Here is a 14755-nt window from a genome sequence, read left to right as displayed (position 1 = left end):
TGTTATGTTGGTACAGGATTTAAAGGAGGATGCACATGCTACAGAGTTGCTTGCATCAGGATACTCAGAGGATGAGGTGTATCATGTACTATATGAACAAGATTTAGATGTTGAAGTTTTGGCTGAAGTTCCACCTATTCTTGAAACTGTCCACAAAGAAGTTCCACATGTTGAAGTTTTGGCTGAAGTTGACATTGTACCAGAAACAGAGGATGAAGGCATTGCTGAGACACCACCATCCCAAAGGTTGATGAGAACAAGGAGGCCTTCAGAGAGAATTACTAAAATTCAGACTGGAATGAAGGCTGTTGGAAAGAAGGTTGTTGGACCAGGTCGAAGTAGGTTGGACCCTGTTTCTTTGGAGTAGATTAGGGTGCAGAAGGTTAGGGGTTGATGGGCATGGTTTGTGTTATCCTTTTTTGTATTAAGTAATGGACCCTTAAGTAATCCCCTTGACTGTAATTATCTTTTGTATATGGTATACCCAAACATTACTACCCCTTTTGTAAATGGGATGGGTAAATATTGCCAAAATGGTCAATTATCTTTTGTAAATGTTATCCTTGGTATGGTGTTTTTGTTACATAAGTAAAGGGTAGTGTTGGTATAGTGTTTATGGTCAATCATTTTTATCTTTTATAATCCCAACTGTTACATAAGGTAAGGGTATTTAGGTCCTTTCTTTTTTGCTTACTGGTTTGTTCAATAAGTAAAGGGTAGTTTGGTCCACTTCTAACATATACCATCATACTTCCATAAGTAAAGGGTAGTTTGGTCCACTTCCAACATATAGCATCATACTTCCATAAGTAAAGGGTAGTTTGGTCCACTTCCAACATATAGCATCATACTTCCATAAGTAAAGGGTAGTTTGGTCCACTAGCATCAGACTTCCAATTCACAATCACAAACATATACACTTCATCATATATATCAATATTGGTCAACATTGGAACATACAAACTTAAAGGTAGTACATCAATACATCTAGACACAAAAATGGTCAACATTGGACCTTAATTGGCATTAATTCATACTTAAAGACCTACCACAACCTCTTCCTACTTAACCCTTGTACACCATCCACATCAAAATCCCTACCATGACTACTAAAATAACAAGCAAACCAATCACAACCCTAACAATATCCATAAAACTTATTTCACCATGATGAGGGTTCCCTTTTCCCTGTCCAGTGCCTTTTTTCTTCTTTGCCATAACTTCAAACAGAAGTTCCTTATACCATGGACTTACTTCACTGTCATACCATTCAAAGTAGCCACAGTCTTCAACTTCATCGGGCCAGTACCTGCACCCAAAGTATCTTCTTCCAGGATTCTTCTCACTCGTTGATATCTTCAAGGGGGCAATTACTCCACAATAGCACGTCCTAGAGGGACCATTGTTTGACTTGTTTACCCCACTCGTTGATCCAGCTGATCGAGACGAAGACACCATTGCACAATCCTCGTGAATAACTGAGATGAAAAAGTGAAGATCGATCTAGGGTTCTAAAGGGTTGAAGCCGTTAGGGATCATTTATAAAGGCTCAACTGCCATGTAGGATCTTACGTGTATGCCACATAAGCAAATGGCCCACTCAGCAATATTCAAACCGGTTTACCTGAAGGCAACTAGTCATATGGTTACATTTAGTAAAAAATTAATAACACAGTGTCAAAATTGACACAAAAAAAAACACGGTGTCAAAATCGAATTTCTGTGTAAAAAGAGTGTTTTTTGTGCCATTTACCCAATAGTTTTATGTTTATCATTATTAACGAGGTAAATCTAACATCTTTGGTTGGCGCTTATCACAATATTGTTAGTGTTTGTAACTAAATAGTTTTACGTTTATCATTATTAATGAGGTATAACATCTTCATGATGCATGTATCACAATCAGTGGCGAACGGTAATGGGGGCCAGGGGGCCATGGCCTCCCCGGTTTTACGGTTTCTAATACTCCTTTATATAGCTTCTTTATGAAATGAAACAAGTAACAATTAAATTGGTTGATTAGACCCCTGGTTTTTAGATCACTTTTAAATAATTGATCAACCAAAATCCCGAAAATCACTGAAAAAATTAAAAGAAAATTTGTTTTATTAAGAAAATATCTCAAATTCTATAAAAGAATAAAAAATCTAGTCAAATTTACACCATTTTTTTAATTCAAACTTTGAGTTTAAGAAACAAAAAACCCAAAAAAATTATTTCGGCCGCAAGAAAAACTCAGTCTCACCGGAAATAACGTCCACCGGTCCCGTCCTCAGACTGTCGCCTTCTTTATGCTCTCTCTTTCTCTTTATCTCCATCGATCAATGGACATTCCAATGCCTCTGTATGCCTAGGTATGCTCTCCGCGACTTTGCCGTTCGCCACCTCGCCGCGCCTCTCACATTTTACTTTCGTCGTGCGTTTGCCGGTTGCCGCCCTACTCTCTGTCGGAGTAAGATATACTAACGGTACTTCTCTCTCTTTCTCTTTCTCTGTTTTTTCTCTTACATAAGATATAAATGAGATATATGAAGTCACGTGGACAAGGATAAAAGGTATAGTAAAATGATAACAACTATGCTCTTATTAATTAAAATATTCTTTTCTTATTTATTTGATAAAAAAATGTATGTTGTTTTTTGTATTATAAAATTTAAAAGTAATTTGTAAAAATTAAAACATATGTATTTATGTAAAAGATTTAAAGAATTATAACGCTCACATATATTTATTTTGAGCGTCATAGTGTGATATAATCACTGATATGTGTAAATAACTTATATTCTAAACAAGATTTATGAGTTTGAAAAAAATATAGGTTATGTTTTTTTTTAATTATTAATAAATACATATATTATAATTTAAATCAATATTTTTTATATATGATTTTGTCTTGAAGTTTTAATATCGGCCCCTTTGTTATAGTGTTTGTGTTCCGCCCCTGATCACAATATTATCAGTTTTGGGCTCCCGGCAGGAAAACTTTCCAGATGGTCACCCATCTTGGAATTGTTTTTTGTCTGGATACGCTTAACTGTAGAGTTCTTATGGGACCTACTGCCCTCGCAACACGTTGTGACATGGAAGTTATTCACATCCTTTATAATGAATGATTAGTTTTCCTTCCCAGACGATGTGAGATTCAGTGTAGGTAGCCACCCACCTTAACCAGGCCCCACGTCGTTTGGGAGGAAGAACTAAACATTCCTTATAAAGGGATGATATCCTCCCTATCGAAACACATTTTAAAATTTAAACCATGAGGGCAACATATATCATAAGAACTTTGTAGTTAAGCGTGTCCAGAAGAAAACAATTCCAGGATGGTGACTCCCTAGAAAGTTTTTGTATCAGTAGCCCAAAACAGACAATATTGTGATACGTATTCGAGGATAATGTTACAGCAGTTAACAAAATTATTTTGTTGTATGGGCAGATTGATGGTACCCTCTTGCTCATGTTATATATCTTAAAACGGTTAACAAAATTATTTGGTTGTATCTGTCTTGCTCATGTATATATTAAAATTCAAAATATTGATTTGCTCATGTTACATATATCTTAAAACGGTTAACAAAATTATTTGGTTGTGTCCATCTTGCTCATGTTATATATTAAAATTCAAAATATTGATTTTTATAATTATACACAATTCCATAATGGACAGCTTTTCCTTTCTAGCACGGTTCATTTCTTTTAACTTTTCCACTTCCAAAAAACCCTCAAGATTATCGTCTGACCCTTTGATTGAGTTTCTTTTCTCCTCCGCTTCAGTCGATGAACTTTGTGCTCCTTTCAACTTTCTTTTTGCTTTGTCTCGTCCCATAGGACAAGTTGGAACTTCATAAGGACAGTTGTTGTTGAGGTTAATCCCTCCGATATGCGCATCAGAAGATTGACTGTGGGTGGACTCTGAAGTTTTGGTTCGTTTGGACATCCTCGCGTAATCATCTGGACTTTTTAGATCTAGCCATTTTTGATTGCCCTTCACGACTCCCCAAAATGATTCATTGACAAAAGGTTTTCCGACTTTCGCCTTGTAAATCTTTCAAACCTTGGCCATGACATCCACCTCAGTTGCACCGCTTTGAGGATTTTTCATCACGTTCATGTATATGTCGTTGAGCTCCATTGCGCCTCGGTTAGCGTTCCTCCACTTCGAGTAAAGTGACTGAGGGTTGTGGTTCCACTTCGGGCTCTTGAAAGGATTTTTGAATTGGATCTTCAACGGGGCCTTCATCAGAAGAATCGGATGACTCGTCGAGTAGGCGGCGTGGTTGAGATTGAAAGTTAGGTTGCGGTTGGGGTTGAGAAAATAATTGAGTTTCTTGAATCGTTTCAAATGGATCAAGATCCATATCCGGACGAGGTGTTGGTTGAGATTGGTTGTGGTAAAATCTCATTGGTTGAGAAGAGAATGGATTAAATGGAAACATTTGCGGAGCCATTGTAGGAAAGTAGAAGTTAGCGGGAGAGTGAATTGGTTGATCAAATGATGGTCAATAACATGGTGGTGATGGAAGGTTTGGGGATGAAAGGTTTGTTGATTGAGTGTTTGGAGGTGGAAGGTGTAGTGATGGAAGGTTTGAAGATTTCTTTTTGTTGGTTCTTGGGGTTTTTTTGTTTGAGATGAAGACATTTTTTTTGTGTTGGTGAATTGAGATGGTATGTGAGGGAGATAATGATAATTTGTGTGTGTGTGAAATGTTAAGAATATGGTTTGATTCATAGTAGTTGAATGGTAGGTGAAATTTTTAATTTTTATTTAAATTAAAAAACGTTTTTTTTTTTTTTTTTTTTTGTGTGTGAAAGTAGTGAAATGGCATTATAAATTTTGAATTTATTATAAAAAATGTTTTTTTTACTGTCGAAAGTAAATGTACAATTGAATTTTGTGGAAAGTAAATGAACAATTGAATTTTAGGCGGTTGGAAATTAAAGTGGTAAATTAAATAAGTGGTTGGGAAAAGGAGTCAAACTATTTGCATCTCATTCAATTCCTCTGCACCAATGAAATTATCCTACTGCATTCTCTTTCTACTCGTTATGCACTTGACGTTTAACTCTTGGCGAGTCCCCTAGCGAGAGCTAGGGGCGGTGTTGTCTTCTTTATAGCGAGCCTTGGCGACCCGGTGGCGAACCCCACTCCGTTCAGCCTAATGGAGCAAACATGAGATTTCAACGGTTAAAAAATAATAATAATAATAATAATAAATAAATTGTAAGACATCTAGGTGGAACAAAAATGAAAGTTTTTTATTATATGATAAAATTATCTCTCATGGTTCATTCACCCATATCCAAATACCATGATTGATTTGACACCTCATTCGTCAGAAAAGCCATTAGCAATTCAGCATATTCACCTCACCATTGATGAGCAAATTTGCTGACATCATTCGATCTATATTCTATACCCACATTTTTTAGACCTAAAACATTCAATATAAAATGTTCCCCATCCTTGGAATTGTAACGGGTCCTGCTAATTAGACCACATATTCACTTACTGGACCCCAACTATTATGAGTTTTCAGCTTTTTCAGACCTTGGGAATTGTAATTGTTTACTTTTTAATTTTATCTATTTTTACAATTGCAGTCACTACCAGACTACCTCGAAGCCATTTTTACTTTTTCAAAATTTTTACAATTGCAGTCACTACCTCGAAGACATTTTTACTTTTTCAAATTTTTTTGAAGGTGAGTGTCTTGTTGATACTAAAACTTATTTAATTTAATACCAAAATTTATTTCATTTCATCCGGCAATAAAGGATCCTATGGATTATCGTTTTAATGTTAAAAATAATAATAATAAACCATCATATTTTTATTTATATAAAAACCGAAACATTATTAACATAAAAATACACATAGTGCAAATTATGGATTATCATTTGAATGCTTTTAGTTGATAGTGACTTCTGTACATAAATTATATATATAAGTACTTTGTAATATATTTATAAAGAATGATTTTTATAAGAGAGCAAGAATCATTAGCAAATGCTTTGGGTGTTGTGATTATGTGAGCATTGGACTTCTGGTCAACCCTCTAGCTAACTTAGGAATAAGAGATTCCTCTTTCCTAACTTTTTCAATCCACCTGGCTTTTATTCGAATCTGTTCAATGCTTTGCTTCAAGTTCCTACTAAATGAAGGACTCACTCTGCTTCCAAAAAACTCTTCAACTTCCTCCGCCTTCTCATTGCTGCTAAACTGAAATTAACGTGTTTCAATCAGACACTAAACATGTGTTCACACAATCATAAGTCAAATAAAAATTACAAGGCATGAGATTACTTACAGGTGTCACAATATCTCTAATGAAATGATGGAAAACCATCCCTTGACCCCATCGCTTTACAATTGCATTCCAGTTGTCCTGAAAACAAAATAGGCACAAGTGAGAAGGATATTAATTAAGTTAAGCCTCTGTATATCATGAGAAATTAAAGAATGTAATAATTAGAATTAATATGAAATTAGGGTATGATTCGATCGATACCTTTAACCATATCCATGCTGTTTCACGGGCTTCCAAGCTTATGCGTGCTGTTATATAAATTGTGTCTTGTTCTCAGATCTGTGAGGGTAAATTTTTTTAAAAAATAATGGAATAATAATATTAATGGTTTAAATAAATAATGTGGAATACCTCATTGGAAAACATGAGGTTTAGAACCTCTGTGACTATATCTGATTCTGGAGAAGAAGCTATACAACCTGTAAAATGTCAAAGATTATATATAGCAGGAAAATCTGACCCCTTTATAGGTAAATGGATCGATTTGGATTATATTTTATAGGCTAAAAACTATTTCAAAGAGAATAAATACCTTTTTTCCCTCTTGAAATATAAAGAAAAATGAAAATAGAAAATCTGATTTTTTTTACTATAAATGCTTACTCAGAATCCTAGTTTTCTCTTGAACTGCATCGGCTTCTCTATATAGCTTTAATAGCGAATCAAAGTCACTTCTTTCAAGAGCACTTGAAGTTCTCATAATAGAAATGTAAGCAGCCTGAAGAAATTAAAAGCTTCAACAAATTAATACTTACAAACAGAATAACAAGAGTTATCTGTTAGTTTATACTTTATATTTACCTTTCTAATATCAACAGGAAACACTGATGTGTTTTTATCATTTATGTATGTCTGAAATCGCTTCTTTAATTCTTCATGAGTTTCTTTGTGGCTAAAAGTAGCTAAGGCCATAAAAACTTCTTCTCTTAACATTGTGTTCAAATGGCTTTCTCCAGATACAGGTTCTACCCCTAATTTCCTGAAAAAAATAGACATTGTAACTCCAAACTTCAAACACTTTTAAGCAATGGAAAATAGAAAATTCCACATTGATTTCATGGCTTTGAACTATTAGTGGACATGCTTACTCTGAAGATGATATGATGAGATCAATAAAGAACTGGTTCAGATGATTCCATGGATCATAAATAGCATCCTTTAATATCTTTGCAACATTATAACAAACCTGTAAAATAAAATAGTCAGAGTCACCTTTTTATTCATCATTAGAAAGGTTAACAAAACATCAAGAGTTATTACACTGATAAGTCTTGATAACACAAGATAATCAAGATCATCTCTATATAGATCCATTAATGAAAGAAGAGATAAAATTGACTCTTCACCAGCCTCACACAGAGCATAAGTATCATCCAATATCCCTGAAAACAGAACCATTTTCAGCATAAAATTTATTAAAATCAATATTAGGTTTCAAAGGTTTAGGGTTTAAGGTTTTTTTTAGGGAATACCAAATTTATCTTCAGGAGACAAGCATTTATCTTGTATGGCTTTTCTCAATCGAGCTGTGAGTGTACTATCATACTTCACCCTATAAAAGCCAGTGTGCCCAATGTTGACTTTGACCCACATCTTTTCATCAATTTCATTTCCATCTTGCTTTAAACTTGTGTAATAAGAATGATAAAGCTCTGATAAATCCAATTTTCCAACTTTTGTTTCTAAAACAAATTTTTTATGGTTATTGTAGGAGCCAAGTGATAAAGTTATGGGGACAATCCATTGGCCTTCACTTTGCAATTCCAATGACATAAATCGAGTCTGCAAATTGAAAAGTATGTTAAGGTGAATATTAAATAATAAATTGAATATCAGTAGATGAATTTATAATTTTGATGTTACTATACCTGTACAAATTCCAAATTGTTATTTTCAAATCTAACATGTATAAGTGGATACCCAGTTTGTTTTGTCCATATGTCCATAAGTTTGTTCACTTCAAAACCAGATTCTTCTGTAAGAACACTCCATAAATCCTCTGTCTTTGCATTTTTGAATGCATATTTCTTCATGTAAGAACTCAATGATTTCTAGATTCATCAAACAAGCTTGATCACAAACACATACACTTGGATATAGCACATAAGTTATGTTAATTAAAAGGGTATTTTTGGAAATAACCTGGAAAATTTCATCACCAAGATACTCCTTTAGCATACGAACAAGAGATGAGCCTTTCTTGTAACTTATGGCATCAAAAACTTCAAGCACTGAGCTGGCATTCTCTACCTCCACCTGAAATTGCATGCATCTTATAAAGGACATATTAATTTAATGTAACATTTAAACTAATAGTAAAATAAATCACTGATTATAATAATTTGTTTACCTCAACTGGGTGTGATTGTTCCAATGAATCTATACGAAGACCTCCAGCTGTCACTTCAAGGAACTGTGTCCAAATTCTCCACTCAGGAAATAATACATCGGTTGCTAAGTAACTTACCTACATTATCAAATTTAACAAAAATTAATAAGAAAATAATCATTTGGGTTATTGTAGTTAACTTAAAAGACCTTACCCATGTAGCAAAACCCTCATTGAGCCATAAATGAGTCCACCATTCCATTGTTACCAAGTTCCCAAACCATTGATGCCCAACTTCATGTGTTACAACAATTGAAAGCTAACATGAAAAAAGAAAAAACGATTATTAGAAATATATAGACTTTATGAAAGTAATAACAAGTTGAATAAGTGTTTAAATATATTATATATTTCTCTACTCTTTGAATGTTAGTTGCTGCTGAATGCAAATTATCATGGAGAAGTTCAGTTTCACGAAAAGTGATCAGTCCATAATTTTCCATGGCCCCACCAGAGAAATCAGGAACAGCTACCATATCTAGCTTGGGAAGTGTGTAAGGCATTGAGAAATACCTATGAAATTCCAATAAAAAAATATTACTAAAGTCTAAATGTATGCCAATAGTTAGGGTTTATTTGGTATGATGTAATGGAATCATCAAGGAAAAGAGAAAACAATCGTCTATTGTATCTTTTGGATAAGATGATAAACCACTCTCAGTGGCAATGCATATGATATAATTTATAAATTTAAAGTTACCTACTTTGTATATAGTTCGAGTGCCTTGATTGAAATACTTAAAGCTAACTTTCCCTTCTCACTCTTATCAACAGGACAATATGCACGAACCCTAACACCATCAGCTGTTGTTTCTTCAATGTAATCAAACAAACCAATCACAACAGCCACCAAATATGTTGACATAATTGGAGTTTCTTCAAAACAAATAGTCTTATAATCTCCATTGATTGTCTCCTTAGAAACAGGCATATTTGATAATGCTGTCAACTGTGATGGTATGTTGTCAGCTGTTATCTTGAAGGTAGCCTGCATTCATTTAGCAGGAAATAAATAAGTTTTTTAGTGCCTAGGAAATTTATAGTTGTTATTGATGTTAAATACATTGCTATTTTGTGGATTTCAAACCAAGTCAAAGGGTAGAAAATGAAATTTTCATCAAATCACATGCCTTAAGAGCAGGTTCATCCCAGCATGGAAAACACCTTCGTGCATCAGCAGGTTCAAATTGAGTCACTGCCATATTTTTTCTCACTCCATCAACATAAGTCCTGGAAAAATGAACACTCAATGATTTATATGGATGTTTATAGATTTAACAAGTTAATGAATAATGATCAACCCGATTGTAAGTAAAGAAGAAAGTGAAATACCCTTTGTAGAAACCCTTCATGTGTTCGTTAAGAATTCCAGTAAAATTAATCTCCAAAGCACCTTCTCCTACACCGAGAGGTGCCTCAAATACTAACACAAGCATTTCGGCATCGTTGTCCACCACCACTTCACTTGGAACCACTTTCTGCAATTTCACAAACACCTGGTGAGCATTCCGAAATACAAAGACCTCCGGAAACAGAGTGATTGAACTAACTAATTACATGGTTGTTGGAGTCTGTGAAAGAGGATTCAGTAATCACGAGATCGATTGAATTTAAGACGAGGAACCGGGTAGATTCCAAGATTGATAAGTCAACAAGTACAGAGCCGGAGAAGTTGCATAATTCGAGGTTGGGTTTCAGAGCTAGATCGTAACGATGAGGGGTTGCGAATTTTGGAAGCCTGCTTTGGCCTTTGAAGTGTTCCAGCTTCTGTTCTTCATTTTGGTTCATGATGTTCATATCAATATCATCGGCTCAGTGTAATTACATATAGCAGTGGCTGCAACAGTGACAAAACTATAGAGATGTGATAAGGCAGATAATAGGCTCTCTTGGTGCCGTGTTTGACGCGTGATCTGCTGCATGATTTGGCGCTGGATAATGGGATATGGCGTAGTTTCTCTACTGATGCTGATTGTGACTGTTGCATCCAATAGCCTCCTTGCATTTGTAATGTTTGGAACGACATGGGTCCTTTGTACCACAGTAGCGGACAGAGGATTTCGATGAGGTGGCGTTGGGAACATGGAAGAATAGATGTGAAAGGGTCGAATTTTTGTTTTTGGTGCTGCCGCTGTCCAAAATCCGGGTGGATATATCCAACTTAGCGATCGTTCTATTCGGGTTGGGTTCTGTTCGACCCATTTATGTCTTCTTTCTTAACCCAAAACAATCTATTTAATAGTCGATTAATTTATGTATTTTCAATCTACCCTTTTAAATTAATGGGTTGAACATTAAACCATTTTTTTTTAATAAAAAATGTAAATAGGTTAAAGAGTAAATTGCATGAATCGTATGTGCGATGCGTTTCATTCCTAACTTTTGTATTTTCATTTGTATCGTCTTAGTTAGTTTGAAACTTCTATATTTTATCTTTTCCTGGGTTAGGATGTTTTTTTCCGTTTAAATGTCTCACATGTCTTGCACGCAGGGATATTGTGAACAATTGTATATGGCATCATTAGGGCATAACAAAGCATTACATACCCTATCATCGTTCATTACACTTCAATTCATTGAGAAAACCTAATTTCTTGTTCAACACAAACAATGGTGGGTTGGAGGGTACGTGAGGACATGGATGAGATAAATATTGGATGTCATTATGGTAATGCAACTTATATTTCTTTCTATTTTCATCTTCGTTGTGAATTTTAAAAATGGTTATTAACATATTCGTTTTCCTTCTAAAGTTGGCCACCCGGTGATTTTTAGAAAATCAAAGAGGTTTGATTTTATTGAGATTCAAGAATGAAGGTGAAGATTAAGTATATGTCAGTTCTAGTGGGAGTGTTGTTGTCTTCATCATATTGTATGTGATGACAAGTTGTTCATGAGTAACGGTGTTCCTGTTTAAAAAAGTGTGATATTTTGTCTAGGGCATTTTTATGGAAAAATAAAGATTTATAGTGATAGATCTAGTAGACTAAATTAGTAAAGCATAAAGGTGATGGATTTTCTAGATTACTTCAATATACTTGCGGAATTTCACATAACTAGCTTATGGGCACATGCAATCCTAGAAAATTGTATGGTTTTCCTCATAATAGCAACATACTTTGAAACTTCTAAATAACCCTAGCAAAAACGAAAATCACAAAGGTTTAAACCACATACTTTATTGCTATTATATCGCAAATAACAATATACTTTGAAAAACCCTTATTGGAATGCTAGCCCTGATAGTGTGAAAGTCTCTAATGAATCACACCCAAACACTAGGAAAATCCTAGGAACGAAATGAGAGAGGGGAGAAGAGAATTTCGAAAATCCTTATAATTGTGCAGGGTTCTTGAGTCTTATGGAGGTCTCTATTTATAGTTGTAGGAAATCCTAATTTGAATTCAATATAATAATATTATATTACAATTTAAATTCACTTTCCTTATCAACCAAGGAGGCTTCAAAAAGCCCTAAAAATGACTCTTAGAACCGTCCCCTCCTAGGGAGGTTCTATAATGCTTCTTTGTTCAACTTTTGAACAATTGCACTCTAACCCTTAAATCATTAATTAATTCCAATTAATCCAAAACAATTAATTAAATTAACTCTGATTAATTCTTTATTAATTACTTCCATTTCTAATTAATATGTTAATCAAATAATATATTAACACATTATTTATCTCTCTCTTATTATCAATCCAAGTCATTTATTGGTTATGAGGGCAACCCAAAAAGGATTTTACTATTATTAAGCTGATTATACCAATTTAGTTAAGACCTTAAACACCCTAATTCAATAGTCTCCCATTTGGATAAGTCGTCAACTACAATTTCAAGTATAATTCTCTAAGCAACTAGTAAAAAGTGCATTCCAAGCCACTGCCAAACTCTGATTAAATCAGACATTAGCCCTGAGATAAGTGATCAACTATTTCTCCGTTTTCCAGATATCGTATGGACACGAGACATAGATTAGAATAAATCTCATGGTCCAAGATTTTGTTTCTCGATTTCTAGATTTGTGATGACACTTATAATGTCAACATCAAATCACCAATGGCCCAAATATATCATTTTTCCTTTAATAGGCAAAATGAACGAATAAACTTTGACTATATAATCATACATTTTACTCGTCATATCATGCATGAAATAACACTTTATGACATCCAGTTACGGGTGCATTAGAGTAAACCAATGCACAATAGATTTGCAAACTATGACTTATATGTCTCTATTTTAAGAATAAAATATATTATTGTCGTTAGAATTACTCGTGATTAAAATCCATGAAGCAATCTCTAAACGCGGGTTTAACCAATACTCACAATCCTCATTTTCTAAGTGTTCATGAATATTGCAACAATCCTCATGCAATGTCCAATACCTATGGACAATCTACAAACAATTCATGACAATATTAGATCAATACCAACTTCCCAGAAGTACCGACTATGGCATTTTGAATAACTTAATATTCAGGAAGTAAATCATGTAAAAATACAAGAATAAATTAATTGACAAATGGTATCACACACTTTGAACATAAATAAATCTCCATTAATTAATCACCATTCAAGTACAATTTATTAGTGTTACATTGTTTCAAAATATCAACTAACTCCTAAAATTTAGAATCTAACATAATCTCTTAGCTCAGTGCTCCTAGCATGCTTGAAGTGTTTGGTCTTGCTTAATCCCTTTTGTGAGAAAATCAACATGATTGTTCTATGATGATACTCGATTCACCACGATTTTGCCTTCTTTTACTCGATGTCGAATGTAATGATATTTTCTGTCGATGTGCCTTGATCTACCGTGATCATTTGGTTCTTTGGTCAAAGCAACCACACATTCGTTGTAACAGAAAATGTCCATTGGTTCTTGGATTGAAGGAATTGTTGGATTAAGGTGTCTAAGCTCATAACTAAATTGGTATATTATTGTAATTAAAAGTAAAGACTTTTTTTGGGTTGCCCCAATAACTAGAAATTGATTAGAATGACATTTATAAAGAGAGAAAATAATTTATTAGTTTATTATATGATTAATAAATTAATTAGAAATGGTAATAATTAATTAAGAATTAATCAGAATTAATTTGGAAATTAATTTTGGGTTAATTATAATTAATTAAGAGTGCAAGGGCTGAGCAACAATTGTTCAATAGTTGAACAAAGGGTTAATATCATAAAAACCCTCAAGTTTTCAGGGTTTTATCGGTTTTGCCCAAAGTTGAATTTTATATTCGTTTTTACCCTAACATTTTCGAAAAAATGTTCCATTTTACACTTTTACCGGTGATAACAGGTTTTCCAGGTTAACATTATATTAAATTCGCAAAAACCCTTAAGTTTACCTTTTTTTGCATTTTTACCCTTAAATTTATAATTTTTTCACTTTTACCCTAAGTAATTTTTTTCATAATATACGTATTCATGCAGAAAAATCGTATTTATATACGAAAAAATATTTAATTAAATATTGTATTTATATTTTTTTAATGTTATATATATATATATATATATATATATATATATATATATATATATATATATATTTGTTTGTTTGTGTGTGTGTGTTTTTGCAAGGTTATACCCTTTAAAAATATAAATAATATTTTTAGAATTATGAATACGTGTTTTATAGATATAGTTTTTAGAAGTATAAATACATATTTTTACATTTTTATATATTAATATGTATCTATACTTCTAAAAATATATTTATACTTTAAAAAAACATATATCAAAATACATATTTACACTTCTAAAAATATATGTATATACTTATATAAACATGTTTATGATTGAACAAGTTTTTTTATTGATATGTATATTTTTAAATACATAAAAATACGTATTTGTAGTTCTAAAAACATATTAATTTGTGTTTTTTTACATCTTAAATGGTTTATCCAAGAAAAAAACTCACACACACACATACACACACACACACACACATATATATATATATATATATATATAACATTAAAAAAATGTAAATACAATATTTAATTAAAACTTTATCGTATATAAATACGATTTTTCTGC

General features: G+C 33.1%; 1 protein-coding gene across 1 annotated transcript; it reads right to left on the bottom strand.

Moving 5' to 3' along the window:
• Positions 1-3668: 3668 nt before the first annotated feature.
• Positions 3669-10777, bottom strand: LOC145107968 (aminopeptidase M1-like). The gene is made up of 18 exons (XM_079044937.1): positions 10255-10777; positions 10030-10175; positions 9828-9927; positions 9402-9685; positions 9057-9210; positions 8852-8956; positions 8659-8775; positions 8451-8564; positions 8177-8359; positions 7781-8090; positions 7569-7690; positions 7397-7494; positions 7110-7287; positions 6912-7026; positions 6660-6727; positions 6510-6587; positions 6309-6386; positions 3669-6220 (listed from the first exon to the last, which is right to left on the bottom strand). The coding sequence occupies exons 1-16, from the start codon at positions 10492-10494 to the stop codon at positions 6582-6584; spliced, it is 2340 nt and encodes a 779-aa protein (XP_078901063.1). The 5' UTR covers positions 10495-10777; the 3' UTR covers positions 3669-6220; positions 6309-6386; positions 6510-6581.
• Between the last annotated feature and the right edge of the window lie 3978 nt (positions 10778-14755).

Source organism: Lactuca virosa, chromosome 4, assembly GCF_052849685.1.
Source record: "Lactuca virosa cultivar CGN04683 chromosome 4, Lactuca_virosa_CGN04683_v6, whole genome shotgun sequence".
Lineage (NCBI taxonomy): Eukaryota > Viridiplantae > Streptophyta > Magnoliopsida > Asterales > Asteraceae > Lactuca > Lactuca virosa.
The sequence above is the reverse complement of the archived record's forward strand: the minus strand, read 5'-3'. Positions and strand labels throughout refer to the sequence as shown.